Genomic DNA, 24,039 nt, shown 5'->3' on the forward strand with positions numbered 1-24,039 from the left:
CCCCCCCATACTCCTGAGCAAATTTCTCTAATTAAGCTGGCTAATTAATTCTCATTTACTAATGGTACTCCTATCAAAAAGGATGACTAGTCTGAGGGGCGAAGTGTGCCATCGACTGCTGTACTGTGAGGTGAAAATTAAGTTTCCCAGCTACGACGTGTGAAATGATTAACAGGTCTGCATCTCATTAGAATGCACTGCACACTGAAAATAGTGCTCAGCCTGTTCTGATACCCTAGGAACTGGCTGCTTTAAAAATCACTAACTTTTATGTTGATATTAATTATGTGCATTGGGAACCTGGGAAATAATGATTTGTTGGACAGCTTTTAATAATATATTTTAAGAGATTCCACCATCTAGGAATATGCGTTTTTCTTTCATATAAATCCCAAAATAAAACTAATTAGGTTTTCCAAGACAAAGGAATGACCCTCCAAAGTGTCAGCTGAATCTTGATATCTTTTAATTACTTTGTTTTTTCTTTTCTTAGATTAAAGGAAAGAGAAGGTAAAATAAATGCTTCAAAGTGTGGATAATTAATTCATGTCAAAAAACAAAGGCTGAAAAGCTCTTTATTATACTTAGACAAAAGTGCCCTCCATTTATATGTAGATGTAATATCTGCCCTGTCAAGCTGCATTTAAATTTTGATAATGAGGTTTGACGGATATGGCACATTTCCCTGAACTGTAATGGATATTGTTTTCCTGCTCTATATTAGAGCAAACCACAAGAGCCTTTACAAACACATACAGGCCCATAGCTCTTTACCCAGGCTGAGCTGATCTAGAGTATGTATACAATCCTGTGTATGTACGGATGACTAATGTCTTGGGGTGTGATTGAGGGTCTGCCTGCACCCGAGGTCAAAAGGGTGCATTGTAACTGTATTCACAGGGGTCGTGGAGGCCATCACCCCCTATGTCTGCCACAGTGACCTTTGACCCCAAGGATGTAGAGTGGGGCCGTACTGGCTCAGACAGAGAGAGGATCACTTTACAGCTGGACGCCAATCTTAAACCCACTCACATCACAGAGGGAACCAGAATCTTTCCCATGGATTTATGGACATAAATCAACTCCTTGCCCTGTCCTCGCCTGCAGCACGCAGCGGTGTCCTCTTACATGGTCTCACTCTAAGTCTTCCCACTCTGCCAGGGGAAATCCCATTCCTGGCATTAGTTCTGCTACACGTCGTTTTCCCTGGGTAATTACAGCAGCCAGAGTGTGATTGTGTGGAAGGGCTTCAAAAATCAACTAACTGCTCTATTGGTTGAAAATAGATGAATTACTTGTCCTTTGTGTTTGATAAGATGGTAAATATGGCTAAACCTGAGGTGAAGAGACTCGAGTCAAGAGCTGAAACTGCCTCAAATGAGTTTGATTTTTCAATTCATGTAAACCACTTGTAGAGAACAGCGGGCCAGGGGGACATCTGGGACGGTTATGAGTATGTTGACAAGAGGAAATGGGGGTCACAGCAAATGGCAATTACGCATGCAGAAGGCAGTTCAGCACAATTAAAACTAATGAGCCTTCAGCCCTAAAACCTGCACACAAATTAGTGATTTTCTGCCACATGTAATCCAGATGGAAAAGTGCAGTCATTACTGAGCTAATACCTAAAGTCATTTTATACAGTGCTTCTAAAAGATGTGAAGTCTTTCAGCAACTGACCAGTTAAGTTTAAGCAGATACTTTCACTTCATATAGGAAACCATTTTAACAAGATTATTGGTGATATTCTGTGCAAAACAAATCTGTTATGTCAGTTATATCAGTTATGTGTGCATGGTTAGGACATTCACAAACATGGGAATGTAGCAACACATCACACTTAAATGCTGATTTAGTGAGGGCATACACACTCTTCACCACTCAAATAAAAAACAATCGGTTCCCTAATAAAATCCGATAGACAAGTAGAAAGATAACAATAGATATATATATAACCACATAAAAGGAAGTGGATGAATGGACGGATGGATGATGGATTAATGGACTGACAGATGGAAAGGGGGGGGTAAATAATGGGAATGACGCTGGACAATGTGAACACCAACACCCACCATGGTGGTGCTGGTCACAGCTTGTCTGTCCTGGCGAGGGCTGAGCTGTCTGGGAGGGAGACTCCAGCTCCTCCACCACGGGAGGGCTGGTGTTGAGCTGCCCGACAGGAGGGGGCCACGGTAGGTCCTTGATCACTTTAATCTCTACTGCGAGTGTCGCCCAAGTCACCAGAGGAGAGATGGAGGGAAGAGGACAGCAACGAGAGGCAATAATGGACAGTGACAAAGGGAGCGAGCAAAGGGAAGTAATGACAGAACACAGAGAGGAAAAAAGAGAAAAGGAAGAATGTGTAAGTGAAAAATAGATAAGAGCAGAAGATGCCAGCATTGGAGTAGAGAGCTGGTTTATTTTGTGATCCAAGAATCAGAAGTAGCTGTGGACTAGAAAAGGCAAAGGAACACAACAGGACTGAAAAACAAGTGAAGTTAGTTTACCAGAAAGTAGGGTTGGGTTCTGATAGCGGGCGCCATTTTGGATTTGGTTCCAGGTTAATTAAAATGCCTGGGTTTCTACAAGAAATAAGGGCTAATGGTGAAAGGTTCATTACAAACATTAAAAGCTCTACTGTGATAAGGGATTTGGAAGGATTCAGACTGAATAAGTGAAATGCATACCCGATTCAGAGTCTATAAAATGCTATCGAACCCCAACCCTACCTGAAAAATTAGTACCTCTGACCTCTAAATCCAGACTGCCTAAAACAATCCTATTACAAGAAGTAATGCGTTTTTCTGTATGACAGAATTTACTAAAGAGCCAGGCTGAAATAATGCAATGCCATGCCTTCAAAGTGGAGACAATAAAATATAAAGCCGCCTTGAGCTCAGCTGCAGATAGTCCCTGATACAGTACATCAGCATACACTCTGCTGTCATTCTTAGTGCTGAGTTTGAGAAAAAGACCGTAGGCCTCTATATTAAGATATACAACAATGTGAACAATATCCTTTACTGGATGAATGTACCTCTGAGCAATCCATCCAGACAGTGGACACTCCCCAGGCTTTGCCCCTTAAATAATGTATGCCTCAAGTCCAGGTGATGCATTACCAGGGTAAGTCAAGCACACTTTAAAAAGAATATCTGTCACTGTGCAAGGGACACTTGTTAAATAGCTGAGGGTACAAATGGGATGGAGACAGGATGTTTTTTCTGTCATCTAGAAAAAGCCAAAAGAAACTAAATTACATACAAATACAAGAACAAAATAGGAAAAGATATTCACACTTACAATAAAATATCAAGAGGTAAGATTAAGCCCAATTTGACTCTAGAAGAAGTGAAGTCAAAAAGGTCACCTTCTTTATTAAATTACATTTCATGCTGGCGAATAAGATTGAAATAAATTGAAATTGGCAAAAAAAAAAAAAAAAGCCTTCAGTGGTAGCCTACACTTCTATCTATCAGAGTGCTCTGAAATCATCAATGTGACAGCTATACTGCACATCGTCACGTAAGGGCGGTGATGGCCTTATTTGACTCAGGAGGAAGTGGGCAAAAAGGAGGAGAGTAGCAACAGATTGGCAGATGTATAACAGCCAGCAGATACTGGATACAGGGACACTTTGGGACACGTCAATAAGTTGTTGAAGACTTTAAAACTTTAAGACCTTTAAAATCTGTTTTTGTCTCTGCGACCTTGATCTTACTTTTACTGTTTACGATAACATTTACTGCACAATTAATTACCTACAGCAGAAAATGTTAACTTTTAGTTTAGGACTCAAGATTGTAACTAAGTCAGAGAGACACATTTTAACATCTAAAGATAGTTGACGAAGTGCTACTTCAGCTGCCTAACATGAGAAGAATGCAGCTGTTGTCATAACCATTAGTGTGTCACTGCGTTGCTATACCGACTGGTTCCCAGTGGGAGGATGAACATAATGTTATGGACTTGTCGGTCTTCCACCCTACAAGGAATTGCAGCGGTGATGGTACAGGACATGCTAATGAGAGGCAATATCTGCGAGCTAGATGAAGGTGGAAACTGGAGAATATTCAATCCGACAAGCAATTAAATAGCTGGGCCTGAAGTGTCAGGGGGCTAATCTAGAAAAAGGTGGTTGGAAGGAGGAGCTGCTTCCTGTCTATCCTGATGGGAGAGGTGTTGGGTGGTGGACCGGTGGGGCTGGAGGGTGGGGGAACGGAGACAGAAGGTTAGAAACTCTGGGAGATAATATAACTTCCACTACTTTGGGGTGAAGTAGGGGACTCTCTTCCTATGAGATTAAAAGCCTAATACTCATTTCACATTGCAGATTAGCGTGTAATTGTTTTGGGAGCAGAAGGCTGCCTGCACTCTGCAGCCTTGCTGCGAGGACGAGGAGACGATTTGGGCGAATGTGGCTCAGATTCGCTTGGTTGCACAGCTGAATAATAGCATTTAGCACTGTGAAAATTGAAGTAAACTGATTCAATAGCCAGGTGTTTTGGGTTTTTTTAAAAACTCAGGGTGACTGGAATCTCGCTCACCTTGTAACGTATTCAAAAGTACAGCCAGTCCCTAGGCCCTCGTGAATAATCATTGATGCCATGTTGCCTCATGGATGAGTGCATCTTTACACCTTGTAGCACTCTTCAGTGACAAATTCAAATTCAGGACTAAGGTGACAACAGCAGTTGCCGTCACACCCAAGAGTTGATTTACACATAAACCCTGAAGGCTTATCACACTGACATTCTCACATATCTGCCCCCATCACACTGCACTTCATGAAACATATACACACAGCGCTAAATAAACCTGCTTACAGCTTTACTGGCTGATGCAGATTGCAACTGATTATCAGCTCTGTGGATGGTACTGCGTGTGAACAACAAGTGTTTTAGAGCCTGGAGGTGAAGATCAGGTAGGAAATGTAAATTACACTCACTGTGATTTCTAAGTCATAATGACTGATTAATTGGAAAATATTCTGAACAAAAAAAGATTCTGTTTAAATATAGAATTATTAAATGCAATTATTATTGGTAGCAAAAAACACAGATTTCATGCAGAGTCAAATGTGTCAGTGCTGATTTTGAAAAGATCTGTATATATACCTAAAGATTACTAAATCTTTGTCCTCTAATCTGATTGCATTTGGATCAATATGCCATCACTCATCAGACTGACAAAGCACCTGCCACTTAAGTTAACTACACACAAGTGGCCATGTTGAAACATTTAAAAACAGCGTCACGTTTCCTTAGCATGGGCATTCACTAACTCCTCGGGATGCGGCTGATTAATTATTTGTTTCACAGCTATGTTGAGAGTACAGTTCATCAAAAGAACCAGAGAGTGTAGGAACAATGGACAAGGGATCCTTTTCTATCTGTGTTTACCTTCCCTTTGTTCTTCCAGGAGCAGATCTATTTTTGAAGCCAGGTATTTGTTTACAGGCTTTTCATTAGCCCATGGCACTTCATCACCGTAAACACTGCAGCACCATAAATCACCAGCTATGCTTGTTTCCACCAACGCCATTTAATTTAGTTCTGCTTAATTTGGTTGGCTAATTGCATGCATATTCAAAACAAGCTGGAAGATTGTGATGTTTATGCCGCACATTGTGAGCAGAAGAGCTTAGAACACAAAAACAGCCTCTTCTGAAGACGTGTTTGTTCCATCGGCACCCAAATCATTACAGATAACAACTGTGTAATGCTCCAGGGGAACTGAAATGCCACCTCATAATTCTCCGCATACTGTATCCGGCGCATTATACGGTCCGGCTCTCTTTCAAAGCACAGATCTGTTTTGAAAGTCTGTGTGTTTGCATTAAAAATGAAAGTGGTGCAGAAAATAGGTGATGGAGATGAGATGACAGCAAGGCCTTTTTCCCTGGTCTTCTATCAGGAGACAGAAAGAAGAGACCTGTTATTGACTGCCGGCCAGCAGGAGCTTCCAGGCTGGAGGAGAGCTGCTTCTATACTTTGTGAGGGAGGTTTACAGTGAGCTGTTGTGTGTGGCCAATGTGTGTGAGTGAAGATAAGACCTGTGGCAGCGCTCGGTGAAAGACGGCAGGACACATTTGAGGCTCATGAAAGAGGGCTGTCAGGAAGGTTATCAGCAGGGTGTTGCAGCGGAGGCCAGGAGGACGAGACAGAGCAGGAGAGTGACAGACAGCATGGGGGAAACCGGATCAGCCACGCAGAGAGAAACAGAACCATGGCACCCATGAAACAGCTGGCCTTAATCCCCGGTGCAAATAACCAGCGCAGGACTGTAACTGAATCAATTATTTATTTTAGGACATTACACTTGAGCCTCAGATTTCTGTGTCGTTAAGCCTGTGAAGATTAATTAAAAAACCATAAAGCTACTCAAGACCTGAGGGAGCAAGCGGCAGCACCTTCTCTTATCTCCCGTGTTAAATGCGTGGTACCCCGCTGGCCGGGAGCCAAGCGAAAGGAGTTAGTAGCAGGTAACAGAGGGCAAGGAGATTAAGTAACAATGGCTCTCGATCCCATTCCTGCTGTGATGAGGCTCAGATTTCCGATGGCGGCGTGTCCATGTCTGGGTGTGTGAGTGAGGCTTACACTGATGGACATGCGAGCGCACTTTCTCTTGCCCTCACATGCAGGCTTCTTCATATGGTCAAATTCTAATGTGTCTCCCTCACTCTTCACCTCCAGGCTCATCCATCACCTACTCAGCAGCCGGGAGGGAGGTAGGGAAGAGACAGTGGCGAGTGCGTGTGTGTGTGGGGGTGTGAGGGTGGGGGGCAGTGAAGATGAGTGATTAACCAAACCGCAAGTACACAGCCTCCCAACACTCTAACAAGGCACGGAATTTACATTCCATTGCATACCTGTCAGGAGATAGCCCAACAGTGAATAATAACACCAGGCCAAGTGTTGTGAAGAGGCGAGCATGCAGACAGTGATAGGGACAGCTGAGGAAAAAGGGCTGCAGCATGGAGCATTAGTCTGCTCTCCTTCCCCCATCATTAATGAAGACAAATAGTCTTTTATGCAGATTGCATTATCACGTTATACCATGGTGGGAGGGCGTAGGCAGCACTTGGTACTTATTTAATCTCCCCGCCTCTTTTTCTTTCTTTTTGTACACACCCATTCCACGGTAAGGTTGTGCATATTTTTTCATTATCTGTTCATACTTTGTTTGCAGACACTTTCATTTCCCACATAATTGTCGGAATGTAAACCGTGAAGGTTTTGATGAGAGCAGGAAAGTGCCTCTGAAATCTGAACGGTGAACAGCATCATTAGTCATTGATATTACACAGCCAGCCACAGTGCTTCAGCACTATAGAAACATAACTGAGGAAAACTGCGCTCTAGAAACAGCACACGGAGCTGCAGTTAGGTTGACTTTAAAACAGTCTGCCCACAGAAGCGCTTGCATCAGGCCTGAAAATATTTTTACAAGTTAATTGCTGACATCTGGGGACACGGTAACACCACCACAATGGAGCCCAGTCGGGCAAACAACATGAGCAATCAGACACCACACAGGTTATTACAAAATCTCCAGTTCAACCATGTTATCTACAACACTTAACTGGCAATGAACTGAAATAAATGCTGCAACGCTGCAGTAGGCCAATGTTTAATCACAAAGTAGCTTTGAAAAATCTAATACTTAGAAATCTTACTGATCTGAACTGACCCATGGCGGAAAAAAGATTTAAATACATTTTTGTTTTTGATATATATATATTCACACCACTGTTTTGATTGGTAAATAGTCTCCAAACCAAACCAAGCTCACATCCAGCTTTTTTCCACTCACTCCAACAACTAAAAATAGTTCAGTAAATGTACCTCTGATGATGCTGGAACTACCAAACACACATGGCCCTGGTTGGAGAAACCAAAAATATCTAGTTACAGATTCCACTAAAAAAAAATATATAAAATTAGAGACTTTTAACCAGCCATGAAATCCAATCCCAACCTGAATTACACAACTACTTCAATAAACATGTCCAGACGTCTCAGTAAGCCCATGACCTTATGACTCCAGTCTAACATTTCATAAACTCCAAGTAACCCCGCTTTGAATATGGATGCATGACAATTCAACACTGCCACTATAAGAATTATGATACCAAAGACTTTAATGTTTTTAGAGAATTGATTGGATCAGAACTCATCGACATTGGTGTTGTGATTCAGCTTGACAGTGAGTACCCAGTGGTTCATATAGATGTTTAAGATGGGGAAGCCAAGGGTAACCGGGCAGCATCTGACGACTCTAGGTTGACTATATTTAAAATAGTGCCAGGAGGGATAAGACAGGGACGGCTGGTACAGCGGGATTATCGACAGTATAAAGAATTGTCTCAAAAGTGGATTTAAACGCTTAAATAGTGTATAATTTCTTGACATCAGAGGTAAGCTGGTTGCAAAGATCAGAGCCTTCAGTGCAGGCACATGCTGTAAGCCCAAGCCTTGAAAGGTGGGAAACTTTCTCTAAGCCCCTTGATGTCTGGATCCAAGGCCAGTCTACGCCGACACCTGCAAGAGAAACAAGCCTGTGTTGACAAGGCTTGTCCCATAGACGTCTTTCTCATCATTCTTCCTTTTTCTGTCATCCAAATAGTGGGGAATTATTCCTGCCTGAATTAAACATAACACAGAATGAAGACATGTAATAAATCAAAGTACTTTTTTGGGCTGTAGCTTTCTTCTTTGAAAGACAACTTAAAGACTTATCTCTCCAATTCCCAGCCAACACTTTGACATCCAATGGAAATTAAATTAATAATCATCAAAAGAGGGACGCTGTCTGTAAAGAGGGAGTTGAAAGAAGGATGTATTAGTAAATAGCGCCCTAAACAAACTCTTCTGAGTGCTGCTTGACAGAAAAATAATGAGGGAGAGAAGGAAAGTGATTAAGAATGCAGCATCCCTTATTTAACTAATCACTGGCAGAGACTGCTATTTTAAAAAGAAATGAAGTCACAAAACATTAGGAAACACAAAAAGATGATGAATGACTAGACAGACGTATGATCTGTATGTACATATATAGAGTGCAAGCCATCCATCAAGCAGAGGACCAGAGAACAGTTTTTGTTTCAGTCATTACATCAAAACTAGTTTCATTTCAACATTGGGCTAAGAGTTGAGAATCAGATAATGTCCTTTTATTCAAATAAATTCACTGTGGATGCTGCCATATTGTTCTTGGATTGTTCTATTATTCACGGCCTATGAAAGTGGCTTGAGGATTTTGTATAAGACTATATTGGACATTAAAGCTCAGCTTTGTAATATAATAGAAATAATATACAATGGCAGTCAAAAGTTTACATACACTACAGGGACAGTTATGCCAAGACAGTTTGGGGATCAAAATAAAATATGTTTGTATTATTTATACATTCTTTGCAGGTAAAAATATGAAAACATCTGATAGGTAAAAAATATTCATACACCACAGCTTGTATATGGTTCCATGTAAATGAAACTGAGTGTTCCATCAGTACAATGACCCTATATGTCAACAAGCTAGGTTGAATTGTATTATTAGACGTCTTATTTGTTGTATGTGACAAAGATGTACATTTCCCAATCATTCTGTCACAGAAAAGAACAGTTGTATTACTAAAATCCCCAAACTGCCTTGACACAAATGATCGCAACTGTATGCAAAATGTGTTTTAGAATGCACTTTCCTTTTACCACGCCAAATCTCGTGATCTTCCTTCAGATCTCTAACCAAGTCCCGAGTGAGTCCATCTTTACCAGCCATCAACAGCAGAACACCAACAGGGATTTATCTCTCTCTCACCCTCTCTATTCCTAATCTATTTTGCTTTATTAAAATGCCTTGCAAATACAATGCAGTGTTTCTAAAGCAAACAGAAGGGAAATTAAGAGATAAATACTATAGAGGAAATAAAAATAAAAGCATAAAAAATAGAGTAGGATCGAATCATAATGAAGAAAACGTCATTATTTTCATATTGCTCTGTGCTCATCTCCTCTGTTAAATTACATTCACACAAGTTCAATTACTCTTCCAAGTGTAAAAAACAAATGACAAACTTGGCGACTTCTTTTCCCAACTGTACACCCCAATGAGCCTTCGGGACATGCATATTTATAATGTCTTCTTTCATTCAGCTGTAATTAAAAAAGGAATAGTTAATTCATTGATGATTTAGTCATCCCGATGTTATCATGGGGGATACACTTTGACACTTAAGAATTTCTGAATCAATTATAGCTCTACAAAACTATTTACAGTTCAAATGTAAAAGCTGACCTAAGATATACAAGCACAAATATGTTCACAGTAAGTAAGTAAGTACATCGAAGCTAATATCTAATGAAACATGTTTATGTAAACACCTCAGTAAGTCTGTGTTCACTCATTGGATCTGTTTGTTTGTGTCTTTGTAAACAGAGGGGAAGCACAGTGTGAGCTTGTACACCATTACAGTAGAAATCACCTAACAATGAATCAGCTCTACAATTGTGTGCAGAACATCCCCATAAAGGGAAATGCAGTATTTCATTAAAAGGTGAAGGAATCGACACAGATTCACTCCTTTGACCCGTACACATCAGCCCTTTTTCTGAGCACCAAGATGTGTTACTGCACTTACTGCACTTGTTACACTCATGTGAATTGATGAACTGATTTAAAGAGTATTTCTACAGTTTCGGTGCCTTTTTTGGTCCACTTCAAGCACTCTGCAATCATACTAGTAACATCCTGATAATGTCATTTCAATCAAGACAATTTTAAAAGTAAGCTCATTTTCATTTTACTGTAAGTGGATGACCTTTTTTCAACATACTGGAAGCTTTGGGTTTGAGAATTTAGGGCTCACGTGTTCATTTTTGTAGTGTTGAGCAATTCTTACTAGTGCTAATAACCTGCAAAACATGCTTGTAAGATCAGTGTTTAATTAAATGTTTAACCTGTGTGCTGAGGATTTAGGTAAGTAATAAACCCCAAACCACAAGCTTTCAGTGCAACCCATAAGGCATCAAAGTCTAAGTCTAAAATGAAAATACAGAAAGACAAGAGTCAATCCCCAGCCCCATCTCCAATGGTACCTGTGAGGGATTTAGAAGTGCAGTCCTTTCCTCCGTGGGGACCTGATCCAGTGCCACTTAAAGAGCCCTCGTAGCTAATGCAGTCATAACAAAGCAGAGCTGTTCAAGGATAAAAAAGAAAAAATATAAAGAGAAAAGGGGCGATGAAAAATAGAGTCATGGGTTGCTGATTTTCTTTTTTTATATCAGTTAAAAGGCTTGGCTTTTTTTTTTTAAATTTGGGTTGCATATTAATATTCCAAAGCCGTATTCTCTCCAGGAACAGCCCTGTTTGATGTTATGGCTGTGTTAGCCATGCTGAAGCTCTGGAACCACAGGGACTACCTGAACCTACATGCACCTGCACAACCAATCATGCCCCCCAAGCAGCTTATGTATCATCTTAGTTTAAAACAGGCAGCAGTTGGATCAAAACAGCAAACAGTAGACTGGACACCTGCAAGTGAACTTAGCAGGTGCTTTAACAGAGGGAAGAAAAGAGAAGTGTTTAAAGCAGCAGCAGCAGCAGCAGCAACAACAGCGGCAAAGCCCTCAAAACCTGACAGGAGCCAAAATCTAATTTATTAGAGCTGGGAAACATCTGGGTTAGTTAAGCAGAAGAGAAACAGTTTCAGATTTACCGTGTTAAAAGCTTGAAATTTAAATAAGGCAACCCTTACAGAAATGCAGTCATGCCTAACTGGATTAGTTTACATGGTCAGATTCACTGTCTGAGCTTTTGACATCAGCCCTAACAGTAGCAGTACAGTAACAGGTAGAATTTCTTTTTTAAATTTAAAATGTATTTTAATTTGGATTAGGATTAAGAAGCTTGTATTCTGTCTGTTTCAAGAACAAATGCATTTCTATAATGATTTTGCAAGAAAGAGTAAAGCAGGGAGGCTGTTTTTTTCCAACAAAGGTCTTTTTATCATATACAGTATGTTACTCATTTGTCTTAGCTACCTCATATATTATGTTGATGGCATAATAAAGTTCAATCTCATGTCTCTGTCGTACCTGCAAAGGCTTTGGAAATCCTCTCTTTCTTCCACTCCCAGGGCTGGTCATACTCTTCAGGGGGTCGCTCGTCATCCTGGGGGAGTCGGCTTTCCCTGGGGCAGCGCAAGCGCTCAGGGTCAGAGTCTCCGCCGTTTTCGGCTGGCTCATACGGCGTGTCGTACAGGGGCAGCTGCCTCACCGATCCATCCTTAGGTCCTCGTCCACCAGATCGTATTTCTATAAACAGGGAGAAAGGCTGGTCGTTAATGCTGGGTTTCTGAAATAAAACTTTATAGATGAAAATGTCTCAGTGGGGGAGAAAACCGTCAGCATATGAGAAATGAGGATTTATGGCTGTAGATGCACTTACAAAACATTGAAGCAACAAATTTTATAAAGCCTGGCTGCACATTTCTTGTATAGCAGATGATAAATGTGTGGTGATATTTCAACTGATTTGACTAGGAGACAAAATACCCACATATGTACAGTTTCAGCTGCTCGCATCCTTGTTATTATATGGCTGAAATCACAGCCAATGGACATCAGTTTACAGGCTAAAGGGCACTAATAACATCAGACCAGAGAGATACATTTATTTTTGAGCAGCTGAGGCAACCAACTGTTAACATTAAATTTGTCCAAAAGTTGCCAGTGTTGGCACTGGGACCTCAAACTGTAGCCTAAATGCATTCTAACAACAGTTAGTTAGGCACTGCAATGCGAAGATGGCTATAGATGCTATAGACACTGTGTCCAGAACAATCTTATCTCTTCTGCTCATTTTATATCTGAAGTGTAAATTACCCACCAGCGATAATTAGGAAGAAAAGTTCTGCATGTTGATGGAGTGCATGAGTTCTGTACATGTGATGAACTGACGACAGAAGCGGGAATCAGAAGAGAGAGTTTAAAGGGGAGAAAAGGGGTATTGGGAGGCTGAGTACCTGCAAAAGCATACAGTGTAACCTCCCTGAATACAGCAGAACCACACAACAGTTCTGAACAGCCTTGCCCTGGGCTGCACATACCTGCTCTGTCAGAAGAAGGGTAACCAATTTCCTTTCCCACCTCCCTCTAGGTTTCCCCTCCAAAAATACAGCAAGTGTTAGAAAACAAACAATATTCTGATGACTTTGCCATTCTAAGAGCAAGGTAGCCCAGCGGGTTGGAAAAAGGCCCCTCCTGTTTGTAGAAAGACTCCATGGCAATCTGTGCAACTGTCGTCAACAGAGACAGATCAACTGGCTGACCACTGAGCAGCATCAGCATACTTCACCTCAAGATAGACAGTTTTCAAATAACTTTACCGCCTCAGACGGAGGTAGGAGATTTTCTCTACAGCAAAAAAAAAAATCCAAAGGTGTACTATGAGAGAGGACTTACGGTGCCAGAAAAGAAATTGCTCAAGCAAAAAGCTGCTAGTCTCTCAATGTGGTGTGGATTTTATCTATCGTAGTGGTTGGGCAAAAAGAAATGAGGGTGTAACGGCATTTCACCTTGTGTAATCTTCACACAATGCATAAAGGGACCCACATGTTTTGCACTTTGGAATTGCTCGTAAATGCACCAGTAAACACTTCCTGGAGCATTTTTCAGTTATCTGGTGTGTCTGTTTTGAAGAGTCCATACTTTCTACTGTATACATATAAAATCATGTATAACATAGACGCTGCCTTGAATAATTCCTTGCCCCTGTATGAAATGAAAGTAAAAGAGCAGTTTTTCCTGAATAAGACTTTTCCCATATAAATGTTGGATGTAAGGTTCAGAATGATGATACATATGCATATATTTATGTTTCTCCATTCATGTTGTAAATCTGCTTAAAATCGCCTGACCTAAACTAAGATGTATGCACACCCTTTTATTCTGCATGAAAGGAGGTGAAACAGACCTGACTCCTAATGAAGCATCATGCCCTTGAGAACCTCTCCTCTTCTCCCCTTTCCTCCGCCTCCTCTCTCCAATCTCTCTCTACTCATATGAAGTTGTTAGCAGCCTGCACCCTTCCTCCTGGGCCACATGAAGCTGTTAGTGGCTAGCACCACCATAGAGTAATGCAATGTGAAGAGAATGAAATATTATGCCACACTACTGCATAATTGCCTCTTAGCCCAAGGGAGCTCTTGCGGAAAAATGAGCAAAGCGTTGAGCCTAATGGAGCTACCCGCCGGTGGTGGTGGTGGAAGTGGAGGGGTTGAGTGAGGTGTAGCTGCCAGATCCCGTATCGCAACGTAATCCTGCATTAGGCAAACTTGCACTCTTTGATCTAGCAGTTAAAAGACTTGGTATTACGAGATCCTGGCATGATTAGGTCCTACCTCCCCTGCAGAAGAACAAATAACTGTAGAAGAGGGTGAAAGAAGCAAGGGGAGGCATACGGAGGGGGTTCAATGAGAGTGGGAGGGGAGGAGGGTAATATTGGTGGGGTGGTGAGTACATCTTGTGGGGAGAACCCTTTAATTGAAGGCACGCTGCCTTCGATAAACTGCTGCGGTGGATTGAGACTCCCTGCTAGCTCCAAAGAATGAGGCCTTGTGTGTGGAGATATGAGCCCTGTTGACCTTCTTCCCTTCATCCCACTGTCTTTTTTAAATTTCTTTCATCCTTCCAACCACCCTTCCTTCCTTTTATCCTTCCATCCTTCACTTTTTCAGCTCCTGTTAGGGCATGCTTGGTAAAGTGGGTGGGGACATGTCTGTCTAGGCAAATTGCAGTGATTGGCATGCAATGGGGTTGCATGTTGCAACACAGCTGCAGTCCATCTTCCGTCTTTGACCTCTACCCTTCCTTTGAGGGTCAGAGGTCAGTCACCACACCCTCCCTTGATATACCTCATACCTCCCCCTCCCCGGATGTCAGAGTTCTTGTGCAGATGCTGCACTTCCTCTCTTTTGCCTTTTTGCCCCTTGCCTACTTGGCCCTGTCAACCCCCACATTCAGACCCATAAAAGCTTGCAATATTTCATTTATTTTCCCATTTTTAACAACTTGTGTATAAGGTGAAGAAAAGGAGACATTTTAACATAATCTATACAGCTCCAAAAAATCCAAGGTTTTGAGTTAGTAAGTATTTTAAGAAACAATTAAACTTCTTGAAAGTGTGTCACACTCTAGTCCTCATGTAGCAGCAGCAGCAGCAGTAGAACTGACCACAACCAGCTGTTTAGTGCCAATGAAAAATATGTGTGAGGGGACAGCAGAGCCTACTGCTGAGAACCAAACAGCTGCATTCGAGAATGAGAATGAGAAAAGACATGGATACCGACTGCCATAAAAGCTCAACTGAAATTCACCACTCAGTTGAATGTAGAGTCCCACATGCGAGTTAAAAATCCGAAGCAGTGAGGAGAAGCACTAAGCTTTGAAACAAGTGACAGATCCAGTCTTTGTAATCGTCTTCCTCTCTGGTTCATGAACTAGAGAGATTAATCCCATGGGAGAGAGAGGAATATATTCCTTGCAATAAATCCAGGGAGGCTCCTGTTCCACTTACAACAGGAGGAGCCCTCTGGGCATATTATCATGACAGTGCATGGGCAGGCAGAGAGCTCTGGATTAAATCAAAAAACATTAACTGCAACCAACCTGGCAGCCGCATCCTGCTGCACATAAAGGACTGACCACGCCATCCAGTCCTCATCATCCAGGCCACTCCTGTCTGATTCATCCTTCCTCTCCATTATTGCCAGCCAGTTAAAGTGACTGCATTTGCAAGAAAGTAGCAAACAACTGCATAACTGTTCTTTTATTGCAAAGCTAAAGCTTGAATATGTAAAGGAAAAACACATTTATCTGCCTCTCTGGTTGACTGCCACCCACCCACTCCCACTGAGCCAGAGAGAATTTGCTGCTGCCAAGCGCTTGCAGGAGCACAGTGAATATCTGGATTTGATTGAGGGGATCTCTTGTGCACTAGTGAAGGATTAAATGCGATTGACTTTACACCCCAGGAAAACAATGGCCAGAAAATACCCAGGCAAGGGTAGGGATTCAAGGATTTGCTCTGCCTGCTCTGGCAGCTAAGTCACTCTTAAAGAAATCCTGAACCGGCGTATCTATTATCATTTCAGAGGGCCGGGTTATTAACGCGGTGGATCTTTGTGGAGTGCATCTGGAGAGAAATACTCAGCACTGTTCAATGTATTAAAACAGATAAATGACTTAACAGATGCTTTCTGATTCACACACAGGAATGACTAAACCTGGTGCTGCACATGAATACTATTGCTAAAATGTATTTTAGCGAGCTGTGTGCCATATGTGACACTGGCCCAGCCAAGCCTGTTCCAAGACAAAGACAGAAAGATGTTAAAAAAAGGTTCCAGGGTTGATTAACAAAGCCGCTGCAGCAGGGCTCATATCTAGCTGTGAGACTTTTCGGTAGCTTTGATTTCATTCTCTTTGATTGCCCAGGTCTGTGCAGAGCAAACAGGGTCGATCTTGCGACGGCAGTCAGGGATTTGAGCTATATCGCGGGCCACCCACAGGTATTGTGTGTCAGTCAGAGAACTGGCTGACAAGCGAAGGTGTTTGCTCCTTGACCCGTGGCGGCCTGCTGTTGAGTGTCATTCCGCTTAGTGAGTGGAGCTGAGATGAGGCTCTTGCCGCTGACTGTTCCCCACAGACCTCTGGGAGAATGGTTACGATAAGCAAAGACAAAACAACCCTGTCAGCTTTGTGCTCGCATGTCAATTTTCATTTCATTTTCATGTCTCATAGTGTTATAACAGAACAAAAGCGGCAAAGACAAAAGGAATAAATTAGCATGTATGCTTCGGTTGTCTTTTTTTCTTTCACAGCTTTCACAATTTCAACATTCCTAACTTGATTTAGAAACAATTTGTCTGCAAAGTGTGTGCAATCAATAAGCTTTGATTTTTAGAGTCATGTATTTCTGTGAACATGACAGTCCTGTCCATCTGCGAGGGGGATGTGTGTCTGTGCTTGTGTGCTGCTGCGTCTCCATCAGCCTCCTGCAGACACAACAAAAGCAGCCATGCCGTTTGTTCTCTCTGTATCCTTCGTCCTCCTGGCTCACACTGTGCCGAGCTTGTGGTGGGTACACTCTGCATGCCTGTCACACACACACGCACACACGTTTATATGTACTTTTGGGAAGCCTGGAAGCAGAGTCTATTCATGCTCGGCCCAGAGAGGTGAGTGTTTTGGGTCACGCCGCACTATTTTTGGGTTGTGCTTTCGTATGAATGCCTTATAGTTTCAGCTGGAAGCCATACTTTTTGACAGACAAATGACACATAGTGAAAGACACATGCAGGCAGACCCACAGAGCGGTGTCACTTTTGTGAACTAATGTCAAGAAATCTATCTAAACTGTACTTCAAACAAGCCCCACAAGTGTATTCATTTGTTCACGTACAGGATAGAAACGGAAAAATAAAGAGTTTAGATTGTGCAGCCAGTCACATGAAGTGAAGGCATGCCTGTGTGGGTGTGTGCACTCGTGTATGTGTAAATGTGCTGTTCCCCCAGATGGCCTGAGGGAACAGAAGCTGGAGAATATCTTCCGCAACACAGTGATATGTATATGGATCCATTCCCTTACTGGAGCAGGAGAGTAAGCCTAAAAAACAACATACACAAAGCAGGAAACAAGAGGGAGGCGGGCGATGACGGAAGTAAGCCAGACAAAGTAACAGAGACAGAGGGGGAGAGGAAGAGAGGGGAGCATCATAGGGAGCAGTGGGGATGTATGAAAAAAGAAAAGAGACAAAGAGCGACAGCAAGTGAATTGAGAAAGGGAGGGGAAAATGGGAAATTAGAGACAGGCAGGTGATGCAACTTTGTCACAGAGGGAGAAATAAACAAAGAGACTGCGGCAGGAAGTCGAGGAGAGTGATGGAAAGAGAGAGTGGGAGACACAGACAGAGGGAGCAAGTGGCAAGAATAATAAATATGCACATCAGTGAAGGGCTCTCCATACCCAGCAGCTAATGAACACATATCACTTGAAAGCTCACTACTGATGAACATAACTGTTAGGTGACTTATGAGGTTCCAGTATTAACAGACCACTGCGTCTATGTGCGGTAAACTTGCATTGCATTCGAGGGAGCTTTCAAAATCCATTTCATGTGCCAACGCTTCAATGTAGCCTTCTTGGTTCTCGGTATAATCGCTGTTGCTCACGTCTCTGGCTTTCTGTCTTCGCAGCAGGAGGAAAGCCACGCTGAACGTATACACACATCGACACTCCTTTAGGCTCTAAGTGCTCAAACCAGCTGACGTGCTCACAGTGATAATGCTAGCATGTGGATGCTTAGCAGGGAGAATGTTTACCATCTTAGTTCAGCCTGTTAACATGCTAACATTTGCTACGTAGCAAATGGGAATGTCATCAGTTGTGCAGGTATTTGGGTATAAACTAAATTTGACCTGATGATGGCGTTAGATGAACCGCCAGGGGATCATATTTGTAATGATTAATGCTCCGGGGACCATGAAGGTCTGTACCAAATGTCTACAACTGTTAGGATTAGGGATGAGACAGAGAAGGCTAAAAACAGCTGAGTACAACCTTTCAGAAACAACATGAGGGCATTTCTGTAGACAGACAAACTTAAGATGGAATTGAGTTTCCTGTTATCATTGAAAGGATTGCTAATTAACAAAGTCTGGCATCCATTAATTAGTAATTAACTGGATTTGCTAACACGGGATAATGTAACACAATTGAGGCACTCCATGTGATTGGATGCTTTACCTATATAAATGCCTCTCCACTGCAGGGCCACTGCATGGACAGTTGCATTGCTCCTGTGCAATTACAGCTCGTTAGGACTGAGGTGAAAGCTTATTAATAGAAGATGGATGGGAACAGCGGCTTGGAAAGGTGCCCGTCTACCTACATGAATCACAGAATAGCCCTCACAGCTAACTCACGCAGCTCCGCAGTGAACAAACAAAAAGACGAGCAATAGATCAGCATACTGACAAGGCGACACCAAGTACAGATGCGATTAGTCATTCACCATTGCTGTCGATTGCACTGCAGTAATAGAAATTCCATTTGGACGACAGTCAAACACACAGAAGCTGGAATCTTTTCTCGACACGCAGCGAGGGGGATTTAATGTGAAGCAGTGACAGGCTGCTTGGCTGACGCTGTTGGATGCAAAGGGTCCCACAGCCTTGTGGGAGTGAGCTATTTTTCTGCAGGCTGCGGTTCTGAGCTGTGCTTGCTCTGTGGCTATTGTTCCTGAGCAGAGATAAGACTGGCAGTGGATTAGAGGAGAGTGCACCCAGAGTTCAGGTTGTGTATGGCTGCCGGGAGGAGACGACAGCATGGGAATGGGATTGGTTCTGGGAAGGGAACTGGGAAGAAGAGAGGAGATAAACAGAGGACAGGAGAAAGGAAGGGAGAGGAGCGGAAGGAAAGAGGAGCTAGCTATGCCTTGAGTGCCTCTTGTCATGATGCTCATCTGCTTGTGTGGTCGTGGGGNNGGGGGGGGGGGGTCTTTTGACACGTGGACGTAGCTATGATGAATAGTCACTTCATGCCCCCTCCCCATAGGGGGTAATAGGCCATGAATGGTGATAGACCTCCAACAAAGACCCACTCTCACCCCCACCACCTCACTGCTTAAGCCTTCAACCAGCTCACATTTCCCTAGGGGATGTCAAGACTGCTCATCTACTGTTCCCTGTTGGAAACAGAATACAATTGAGAAAGAGATGACATGGGACAAATACGTCCTATTTGTGGCACAAGAGGAGCACTGTAGCAAAGCCTTATGCAGATGTGGGTCAGACAGAGGTCATGTAAACTCATAGAAAACAGATACTTTTAAATGTTAGCTTTTAGAATGCACGTGTAGGAAAGATGTGTTCGGTTAAGGATGCTTTTTTACTTCATTGGACACTTTCAGGAGAGCCTGGTGGGAATCTAACTTGCGATCTTCCAGTACAAGAACAACATCGTCCTGGTGCTTGGATCTCAACGGTCAACTGCGAAGCTCAGACTCGAACAAAACCAACACACAGCTGCACTCTTAAATAGGCGCCTTGCTGCGAGTAGGAAGATTCTCATATTTCTAAATCCAGCCACTTTTTGACATTTTTCCTTATTGTGTGATAATCCGATAATCTCTCCCTGCAGCACAACAATGTAGACAAAAGCCGCAGCCGAGAAATCTGTGGGAAATTAAGTTCTATCACCTCCACGCTGAGTGGAGCTGACAGTCACTGTACTCTCCTTGGGCTGTCTCTCATTAGTGGAGATGGATGCATGCTGAAACGTTGACATATTTTACTCACAAACTGGGTTACTAACAGAGAACAGCAGCAAATCTTTTTTTCTTGTGGCAACATTACACAACCTGAACTGGGAATGACCCCAGTTTTACTATTAGCAATACGCAGACAAGTCTAAACTGTAAAGGCTCTTACAAATACCCCCATAATGCCACTCGTACTATTCCTGAACTTCAAAGTCGAGGCTCATTATGAGGCATATCAAGCATAAAATGAAGATGAAACTGCGGCAAATTACAAAATAGTGTGTAACTAGTTCAACAGAGAAACATAAATATTCATTATGTACAAAAAAAGCTCGCATCTTTGGGCTTAGGGGAAGCAGATAGGGAGACGCTGGAACGCTTGGTATTGATTTGTTCCTTTTATTCGAGACGGCTACTTCTGCTGGAGCAGCATTGTGACCTGTTTACCAATCCTTCCAGTCCAGAGGACGTGCATGCCCTCTGGGATACGTGCATTAGTAGGGCTCTGGCAATGCAAATAGTTACACAGTGGTGACCTCGCTCTCTCTCAACGTGTGTGCTGTTTTGACCTTCAGATAAGTGACGCCTCTTGGTAGGTGCTCCCCACATGACTATACGTGGAAAGGGTAAATACAGTAAGGGTGGATTACCACGGTAAGCTGCTGAGAGTGTTTACATGAGTGTGTGTGATGTGATCCCCGTCAACCGGTGTCTGAGCGAATAAAACAAAACATGACCGCAAACAGATTAAACAATGGGAAACACTAACAGTCTTTTATACGACAGGAAAGGTTAAGCCTCAACTGGATGTTTTCCAAATGCGATGTTGAGTTGCTGAACGCTGACAGATTTCTATGAGCGGCTACAGCACTTTTGAGTTAGAATCGGCCAATTACTTAAAAAAAGTTACTTCTACTTTTGCAAAATATGGTGTTGAGCCTTTAAAATGGTAGAAGGCAATAATGTGTGTCCTTGGCTCATAAATTATGAGCGTGATTACATTTCTACACACTGGACTGTAAATAAAATGAATTAAGTGTTTTTTTTGTCATAATGAATATACAGCATTTACAAAATGAACTTATCATTTGAGGGCAGCAGTGGTTTATAATTTGATCAGTCAGGCATTTCTCTGGGGCTGAATGATTTAGTTTTTGCCGGCCATAACACAGCATGTAACTTAATGCAGAACTGGATTCAGCTCATGCCTCCATAAAAAGTAGAGAAAATGCAGCCAGACATGTGGCTCCAACTGCATTTTGTGAGACTGGATAATGTTCATTTGTTTTTCATGTTTAATGTTCCTCACACAAAGCACACATGCACACACACACACACACACACACCACACACACACACACAAGATAATACCGCATTGCCCAAGATCTGACATCCACTACATTCAGTCCAACTCACAGATATAAGACACTGCAATTAGCCACAGCCTAATTAAAACCTACTGTACAAGAGTCCGGCTACAGCTTGAGGCTCTATTGTTGTTTACTTCAGCTTAACTTCCTGTGCACTTGGCAAAAAACAAAACACACGAAAGCCTTACTTTATGCATAATGGTGAGTACGATACACTTCACCCCTCTGCTGCTCCTGTCTAAACAATGTCTGCCCACTCTGGTCCCTGTCTCTGTGTATCTGTACTGTACCCAGTGAGCTGCACAGTCTGTAAGTCTGCAGTGTTGGTGTACGAGTGCTAGTGTCTCTGCTGTCTGTCCTCTTCAGCTTCCATTAGATCAGACATCAGTGAGCCTGGAGAGAAGCTTCTGGAGTCCAGTCAGCTCTGTCCAACCTGATTCAATCTGACAATGCAGACGGACCAGCGCAGGGGAGACACGTGAAATATGATCTAGTTGTAACGCCACAACTTTACAAACAAATCGGAGGTAAGCAGACATAATGTAAAGGCCATTGCGTACTCTGACAGTTGCAAGGAAACACGTATTTCATTTTGTCTTTGCAACTAAATCACATTCATCTAAACAAAGACAGGGAACTAGACAGGGATGTTACTGTACGGTCAGTGAAACAGAGAAAAGAGAAAGTCGTCAGACAACCTCAACTCATTTTCACCCACATGCCAAACAGTTGGCATAAATATGCTAACCGAGCTCCACACAGATGCAGTGGAATGCAGACCTGTCCTCCTACAGTACAGACTGGAAGAAAGAACACAGAGTAGCAGATGGTCATTTGCATTATCTTCTTGTGCATTGTGGCTCTGACGATAGAGAGATATGCAGAGTAGGGGTTTCTGGCACAACTTTTCCCACCTCCAAGGTGCACGGAGAGGGGAAAAAGCCCAATGAGGTCACCCTGATGTCCCTGGAGAAGCCAAAACATGTCATCATGAACCGTTACTCTTTAATACTACAAGTGCTGCTAGAGTGTTCTGACATGGCAGCTATGGGAAACCTTTATGTTCTACATGAGCAGGATTATAGCATCTTTCAGAGGCTTGTTTCATATTACATTTTGTGTAAAGTAACAAACAATTATTGCCAAGTGGTAGGTAAACAACACGTTTCAGCATATTGTTTTTTCTAGTTTATAGGCCGTCCATACTGATTATTATCTCTCATTTGTTCACCGGCTATAAACCTGTCATAAATATTGCAGTAGGCATGTGACAGGCATGTATTGAATTTAGTTTTTATTAAACCCTTTCTGATGTCATTCATGTTATTTTATTACATTGTCTTACCCCTGGACATTTCATGGCTCTCATAAACTATTTGATTGATTTGTCATACAGTATCAAAATCTAAATTCTAGATCCCTTGTTGGCATTTAAGTCAATATTTGACAATACGGAATGGGATGATGCATAATGTTTTACAAAGGATGCATTTCTGAAATCTCATTAGCTTTCCACGTGGCTCACTGTTAATCAAAGGGCTTTGAAATTCATGGGGAGAGCTTGCATATCAATACTGCTGAGCACCTGTCCCTGAGGACTCCACAAAACAGAACACAACAGCAAGCAAGAAGGGATGTCACTTCGATTGGAACGACAGGAATACATTTATACACTGTTGTTAATTTATGTTGTTTGGCCAACTGAGGCTGAAACTACTTACCAGTGATGTGTACTTATGGTGACATAAAACAAAGACAATAAAATACAACACAAATCCTGCCAACAAGTGTTCTGTGTGCATCAGGACAGCAGGTAACACAACTCAAACATCAGTTCAGTCTCACTCCAAATTAACTTCCTAATTCAAATCTTTTTCAAATTTACTTATTCACACTCTACAAAGAGCTGTCCCATAAAGGCGAGCTCATTTTCCTTAATGAGTCAAACACACAACAAAAACTTCAGAAGACTGAACAATGAATGCAAATCGACCCCGAGGGTGTACTGTAGAAAATGAGCTCTTGTAAACAAAACTGATTACCCACGAAAATACAGGCTGCAATGTAAACTTTGACTAAGCTAGTTCTATTACTGGCTAATGAGCAAATCCTTTAACACCTCCTGCTATAATGCCATTCTTACATATTACATACAGTAGTTTGTATACTGCAGGAGCGGGACTGGTTTAGAGGCTGCTGATTGATGATGTGTGGGAATTAGTGTTAAAGATTTTTGGCTTATTCCTCAGTGACCTCAGGTTAAAGTACTGCTATGCCAATATAAGCTTGTGATTGAAAAGTCGTTAGCATTAGCATTTTTAATTTGGAGGGCCGGATGTCTGC

At 42.3% G+C, this 24,039-nt stretch overlaps 1 protein-coding gene across 6 annotated transcripts in view; it reads right to left on the bottom strand.

Annotated features, from left to right (window-relative positions):
• LOC118343022 (SH2 domain-containing adapter protein F-like) overlaps positions 1-24,039 on the bottom strand; it is a 91,690-nt gene that overhangs the window by 15,155 nt on the left and 52,496 nt on the right. Inside the window, exons 3-5 of one of the 6 annotated variants that reach the window (XM_035681737.1) lie at positions 12,099-12,317; positions 11,100-11,198; positions 2,073-2,219 (exon numbers count right to left, since the gene is read on the bottom strand). In XM_035681737.1, coding sequence (XP_035537630.1) covers positions 2,073-2,219; positions 11,100-11,198; positions 12,099-12,317 — 465 coding nt within the window. Of the gene's footprint in view, positions 1-2,072; positions 2,220-7,719; positions 8,544-11,099; positions 11,199-12,098; positions 12,318-24,039 lie in introns of those variants that run through there. The other 5 variants (XM_035681780.1, XM_035681755.1, XM_035681746.1 and 2 more) reach the window with 5 other exon arrangements.

This window comes from Morone saxatilis, unplaced genomic scaffold (assembly GCF_004916995.1).
Source record: "Morone saxatilis isolate NCDOM2014 unplaced genomic scaffold, NCSU_SB_2.0 Contig11, whole genome shotgun sequence".
Lineage (NCBI taxonomy): Eukaryota > Metazoa > Chordata > Actinopteri > Moronidae > Morone > Morone saxatilis.